This window comes from Trichosurus vulpecula, chromosome 5 (genome assembly GCF_011100635.1).
Source record: "Trichosurus vulpecula isolate mTriVul1 chromosome 5, mTriVul1.pri, whole genome shotgun sequence".
NCBI lineage: Eukaryota > Metazoa > Chordata > Mammalia > Diprotodontia > Phalangeridae > Trichosurus > Trichosurus vulpecula.
This window is the reverse complement of record NC_050577.1, coordinates 302,841,791-302,848,330: the sequence shown is the minus strand read 5'-3', so window position 1 is coordinate 302,848,330 and position 6,540 is coordinate 302,841,791. Positions and strand designations below refer to the sequence as shown.

Below are 6,540 nucleotides of genomic sequence, written 5' to 3'. Positions count from 1 at the left end.
ATTATTCCCTAGTCAGGTAAGATAAAGAGAAGGAGCATATTTCTTGGGGCCATCAAGTTCTTTTTTTACAGTCATAAAGCAAGATAATGGAGGAATTCTGCTTATTACAAACTGGCCCTACAGCTTGGGCTGGGGCAACTCATAGCAAAAAAGAGCAAATACAGAACAAAATGGAGGTATTTGTGTCTATTCTCAATAAACCACTCTTAGCACTAAGAAAAAAAGGTCATCTTTTAATAGTGGAGAGCTGGTGGCATGGGTTGCCCCAGTCTATCCACAGGGAAGAAAGGAAACTCCTTGCTGAAGTATGGTAGAGGCAATAGAGTTGGAGATGTTGAGAGAGAACAATATGGCAAATAATTAAGGAATAACATCATACTTTCCCCAAAACTACTGAGGGAGGAAGGAGCCAGTGCATACAGAAAGAAAAACTGCGGGCAGGCAGTGCCTAGAACATAAATTTAAACTTTTCCTGACAGTAATCAGGCATGGTAACATTCAATAGGAATTTTGAAAGAGGTGAGAAGAAAAGGGAAAGGCATCAAATTGTGCTTTGATGTTGATATTTATTTAAATCTTGCTCCAAATGGTATTTTCCCTTAAATTTTATTGGAAGATTCATAATTAGTGCTTAATTTAATGCTTGTATTAATATCTTAGTAAAGAGTTTATTTTAACATGAAATGTTGAGGACCTGCAGGTTGTGCTTTTATCTAATCCACCATGAATGTCCATGAATGAACCCAATTGTCTGACCTGTATTCCATAACCCAAAGCATCACCATTCAGACAGTGGTAAATGTTGGCATTCTCTACATAGAGATTTCAGAAGAAATAACCGACCCTTAGGAATCCCAGGGTAGTGTGACAATTGTTACCTCAACTTGCTGCATGGAGAAGAGTCTGGCTGGGATATATGAACCCTGGCCATTGACCCCCCAATCCTGGTACGTGCTCAGTATGCAGTGAAGTGGCTTGAGCTTGAGAGTTGTGTGAAGAGGGCACATGCTGGATGTGTGCGTGCTCAAGAATTGGAGTAGTCCTTGAATGTCAGTTTTAAGGATTAGCGGTCAATGGGGCCACAGGGGTGGCTGAAAGACCACAAAATCACTCTGAGGTCCATGCATTCACTTGTGGGGAGTGTCATACTGAGGGCCAGGACAGTTACAGCATTCTGGCCATGGGGAACAGCCTGATCTGCAGCAAAGTTCCAGAGCTGGGTCTAGGCCTTTGGCAATCTGACTTAATTCAAAAGTCATGTTAGCATCAAACTGGGCCTTGAGTAGCCTCATCTCCTTCAGGGTTTCAATGGTTTTTTTAATCTCCTCCTTGGGACCATGGCTCAGGAGTTCATAGTTCTCACCAGGGTCCGACTCCAGGTCAAACAACAGTGGTGGCTCGTGGGCAGTCAGTGGGGTGAGGGCTTGGCAGGCCGGGTCAGCAACCATGTCACTGTGTGTAGAACCTAGATCGTGATGAGGGTAGGGAATAGGGGAAGAAATCCTGGAGTGGTGGTGGGGGGATAGAATCATATAGGGTACAGGGGGCAACCAAAGGGGGCCTCCAGGGAGGAATCCAGGGAACTTGGTCAGCTGGGACTGGAAGGGGACAGGGATATGGGAGGGTGGGGGCCCCTGGGAAGGGCAGGGAAGACGGGACAATGAGGGATCCAGGTAATCCACCCCCACCAGTGGCTATGTCCCTGAGGGCAAGAAAACCTTGAGTCTTGAGTTTAGGGGGGTGTCTCAAGTTGTGAGTAGCTAGAATTACCCTGGGTGAAAAAATGTGCCTTGTACTTCCCATGCCGGATAGCAAAGACCCCATGGGTCTCATCAGGGGATGGAGGGTAGAAGTACAGCGTCTTCCGTGGGCTCTGGAGACGCAAGGACATAGAGGTCAAGGGATCTGGGGCTTGCAGACCAGCAAGGAAGATGACCTAGGCTCCCAGCCCTCTTACCTTGCCTGTGCCCAGCAGAATGGGGCTAAGGTCCACCCCATCTAGGGTGACATTGGGCAGCTGGGCTCTCGCCAGAGCAGCCACAGTGGGCAGCAGGTCCAGGATGCTGGCTAGTTCATGGGAGACCCCTGTGTGGAGGAGCCAATCAGTACAGCCTCCAGCAGGGGGCACCTCCCACAGAGCCTGCCAGGTGAGGATGGTAAATGAGATGCCTTTTCTCTCTTCTCTGTTGAGCCTCTTTCCCTTTATCCAGGCCTGGGGTGGGACTGGGGGAGGTTGACATCTGGAGGCCATGGACAATCAGTATCCTTAGAAGAGGAAGCATGAGCCTTGTTGGAGTCAGAGGATCTGGGTTCAATTGCTGGCTTCACCCCTTACTAGCTGTGTGACCTGGGGCCAGTCCCTCCCCAATCTAAGCCTCACGATTCTCATCTGCAAAATGGGGATGTGACTTTTGTGATGCCTCCTTCCTTAGGACTGATGTAAACTTTTAACAGCCTTGCTCAGTCCTCCATGTACATGGAGGAGCCAGAGGAGCCAGGAGAAGGAGCCAGAAAGCAGGGTCTTCTTCCTTTCCCTCCCCTCCCTCCAGCTAAACAACACATAGATCAGGTCTTGACAGATCAGAGGTTGAGAGGGGGAGGGGCAGATTAGGGAGGCTGTGGAATGGTCTACTTCAGGAGGTAATGAGACCCCTGTCACCGGAGGTGTCGAGCAAAGATTGTAGAGAGGTTGAGGATTAGATTAGAATAGATGACCTCCAGGGCCCCCCGTAAGCTGGAGGGGATCGGTGATGGGCAAAACTAGAAGGGTCAACCTCCAACAGAATGGACCCAGGAGATTCTCATGGAGAAGGGGCCGGGCTCTGTTGGGCGCCATTCCACCCTTATTCCCTGGGTGGTTTCTGCCCAAGGGTCAGCCTGGAGAGCTTGCTGGTCAGAGACTGACCTGGCATAATGTGGCCTGGCCAGAAGGCCAGAGCAGGTTCTCGAACACCACCCTCATAGGTTGTCCCCTTTCCACACCGGAGAAGGCCAGAGGAGCCACCCCGGGACATGCGCAGGGTCTCAGGGCTACAGACACAGGGACAAACATGGAGGGGGATGGTGATGTGAGAGCCAGAGAGACACTGTCATGACAATAACAAATGTCTACTTGACCACCTTCCCGGCCCCTGTACCCGTTATCTGCTGTGAAAAGGACCAGAGTTTCTTCAATTAGTCCAAGGCTTTCCACGGTATTCAGCAGTGCTCCCACAGCTGAGTCCAGTTCCATTAAGGCATCCCCAAATGGTCCCCGGCCAGAGCGCCCCACAAAGGCTTGCCCACTGAACTGGGGGTAGTGGGTGTGCTGCAGGCAGAAACAGGGTCACAGCCAGGTTTGCAGGTGAAAGGAACCCCTGCATCTCTGCTTTGTCTCTGGGGCAAGGATTTGGACAACCTCCTCCTTCCCTCCCTCCCCTAGCCCAGCAAAGGTTGGGGGTAAGGAAAGACCAGCCCAATGTCATAGGGCAGGGGCTGGGATCACATGAGGTCACTCACATGGGAGGCATAGTACAGAAAAAAGGGCCGGCCTTGCCTAGCAGCATCTGCCATGAGGTTCTGGGCAAAGGCCACATACTGCTTCTCCAACCCAGGCAGCCAGGGGGGCTGCTCCTTCACGGACAGGTTAGCCATCAGTGGGATGGGGACAATGCCCTGGTCACAGGCTCCAAAGCAGAGGGTGGCTGGTGGGAAGCAGGTCAGGTTCTGGCAAGGGCCCTGTGGTGGCACAGGGCAAAGGAAAGAGGGGGAGAGTGGGTAGAAGTGCCACACAGCCCCAGCTCCTGCCCATTTACTTCTAGCCCTGATCCACTGCCTTCTCAGTCCCCAAACCCCATAGCTCTACCTTGGATTCTTTGTGTACTGCCCTTGGCCTCACTTTGCTGCCTCCCTAGGACCTCCAATCCTCTTGAATTATCCACCTGCCCACTGGCCCCAGCCCTGGACCCCATACCTGATCATGGGAATAGGGGATTCCTAGGAAGCGGTGGAATCCCTGATGTGGGGGCAAGAAGGAGCCATTGGGCCCCACCCCCAGATGCCACTTGCCGGCCATCCCAGTGAGGTAGCCACTCTCAGCCAGGACCTCAGCCATGGTCACCTCATCCAGGGGGAGCCCACCCCGGGAGCCAGGGTATAGGACACCTGGGTAGAGCCCTGAACGTACAGGGTACCGTCCAGTCAGCAGTGCTGCCCTACAAGGGATGAAGAGGCAGAGAGAAGGAGAAATGAGAGGGAATTGGGAGTTCTGGGGGAAGGGGAGCTTGCTGGGAGGGGGGACACAGACATTAGTGGAGGTGGAACTGGATTTGGATGGTGGGGAAGGCATGGTCGAGGACTGGGGAGGTGAGGTTCAAAGGAGAGGGTCCTGGGGTTCATCAGCCTCACCTAGACGGGGTACATAGTGGGACAGGAACATAGAAGTCAGTGAAGCGGAGGCCACTGGCTGCGATTCGGTCGAGGTTGGGTGTGGATGAGCTGGGGTGGCCATAGCTGCCCAGGTCCCCATAGCCCAGGTCATCCGCAAAGATCAGAATGATGTTGGGGGGGCGGGCAATAGCTAGACTGGTGGCTAAGGCCAAGGTCAAGGGCCACAAAATGGCCATTGTGCCTTCTGCCTGCTGACCAGCAGTCCCTGGTCTGAAAGATTTGTCAGGAAAACCTCCACATGAGTCCTGGAGCCTTCTCAAGCCCCATTTGAAATCCTCCTCAAAACTCAGACCTGACCCCATTCCCAGCCCAAAGTTCCAGGGGCCCTGCATGTAATCATTGCTAGAATTTTAGGGTTCAGGACTGGAAAGGATCTTGGGGATTGTCTCATTCAACCCCTTAATCTTACAACTGGGAAACTGAGGCCCAGAGAGCTTAACTTGCCCAGAGTTATACAGGTAACCAAAGTAGCCAAGAGGGGCGGCCCAGGTCCCCTGACCAAGTCTTCGTGGGCAAGAGTTCACACTTGATCTGCCTGACACCGCCACCCCCCCCCCTCCGGCAGAACTGGAAGACTGTAGCCTGGAGCTAGACTTTGGGACCCCGAGAGAAGGAAGAGAGCTGTCCAACAGTGTGTGGGCTGTCTCAGGGAATGGTCAGTTCCCCCAAGTCCAAGTGGGCCGACCGCTAGTTGGGAATGTTGGAGGGGGGATTCTCGGGACTCTGCGGGTTGGAGTAGGAGACCTCTATGTGTCCGACGCCCCAGTAACCCGGGCTGTTCCCCCTCCTCCCGCCTTCCACTGGGGCCCACACTGACCGAGGAGCAGTCCCGTGCCTGCAGTGACCAGTACTAGTCCCAGCGGCTGCGTGGCGCTGTCCGCTGTCCTGCTGCCTGTCTGGCGCAAGGCTGGAGGGGAGCTGGGAGGTGGGGGATAGGGCGGGGACGGGGAGAGTGGGAGGGAGGGAGGGGTCGCCCTGCTGCCTCCACCTCCCTAAAGATACTTCCGCTTCACTCTGTCCCCACCCCTATTCCCACCCCCACCTCCAGCGCGAGCTCCCCGTGACTGAGCCGGGAGCGGAGCATCTTGGGAAGAGGAGGGGCAGCCTGTTGGGGTGGGGGCGAAGGGTCCCGCTGTACCGGGACCCGCAGAAGTTCAGCCTGGGAGGGGGCCAGGCGGGTACCGAGGGAGGAGCCGGGCAGGGCCGAGACGTGGTCACTTCTGCTTCGCGGAAGCGGGGGCCAGACCTCCCTCCCCCACCACCCCCGGGATGTCACGGCGCACTGGACTCCGTCCCACTGTGCCCCACCCCCAGCTCCCCGGGCTTGTGCCCGCCTCTGCCTGGTCCTGGCCTGACTTGGTTTGGCCAGCCTCGGGTCCCTCACCCTGATGCTCATCCCTACCCTGTATTGGGCTGCCCCGGAAGATGCCAGGAAGTGGCGGCTGCGACAGGCCGGAGCTGCGGCCCCGGGGGGCGGGGTGTGCCGAGGGCCATTGGATATCCTACGGAGATTCCCTTCCCGGTCTGCCAGCGGCCTCCTCTAGGAAATGCAGAAGAGCTCTGTACTTTGGGAGGCAGCCCATTCATTCCCCTCGGGAGGCAGCTCTCGTTTGGAGGACGTTTTCCCTGACGGGAGGCCTAAACCTGTATCTGCCACGTACCCCACCGCTCCTGGTTCAGCCCAGCTGGGCCAAGCCAAACGCGGCACGTCCCTCTTCCAGATGACTCCTCTTTCCTGTTGCCCCTGAGCCTTCTCCAGGCTAAATTTTCCTGTGCCCTTCCCCATCTGCTCACTCTCCTGATTGCCCTCTAGAAGACACGCTCCAGTTTGTTGATGTCCTTTTTAAAATGTGCCTACAGCAGAACAGCAGTGTCCTAGAACTCACGAATCTTAGAGACGGGAAAAGCTCGGGAGGTCATGTCCCCCAGTAGCTCCACGCAGGCATTTTCTTGACAGCCTCCCCAGGAAGGTTATTTTAGTCTTCTCCGTGCTCCTGATTGTCATCCAAGTGTCCTGGTCTTGCCCTACTCCAAACCTCTGAGGGCTCGGTCCCCCAAAATGTCCTCCCCACCTCTGCCCAGCACCTTGGAGGACAACATGCCAACCCTTCA

General features: G+C 54.9%; 1 protein-coding gene across 3 annotated transcripts; it reads right to left on the bottom strand.

Annotated features, from left to right (window-relative positions):
- Window positions 1–546: 546 nt before the first annotated feature.
- On the bottom strand, window positions 547–5,893 carry ARSA (arylsulfatase A). 3 transcript variants are annotated; one of them, XM_036761549.1, is made up of 9 exons: window positions 5,831–5,893; window positions 4,387–4,638; window positions 3,953–4,193; window positions 3,499–3,717; window positions 3,138–3,307; window positions 2,906–3,030; window positions 1,958–2,085; window positions 1,771–1,873; window positions 547–1,465 (listed from the first exon to the last, which is right to left on the bottom strand). In XM_036761549.1, exons 2-9 carry the CDS (start codon window positions 4,602–4,604, stop codon window positions 1,128–1,130), a joined length of 1,542 nt encoding a protein of 513 aa, XP_036617444.1. In that variant the 5' UTR covers window positions 4,605–4,638; window positions 5,831–5,893; the 3' UTR covers window positions 547–1,127. The 3 variants fall into 3 exon arrangements, with proteins under 3 accessions (XP_036617444.1, XP_036617443.1, XP_036617441.1); XM_036761548.1 differs by lacking the exon at window positions 5,831–5,893 and adding an exon at window positions 5,246–5,494; XM_036761546.1 differs by lacking the exon at window positions 5,831–5,893 and having other exon boundaries at window positions 4,387–5,329.
- Window positions 5,894–6,540: the final 647 nt, after the last annotated feature.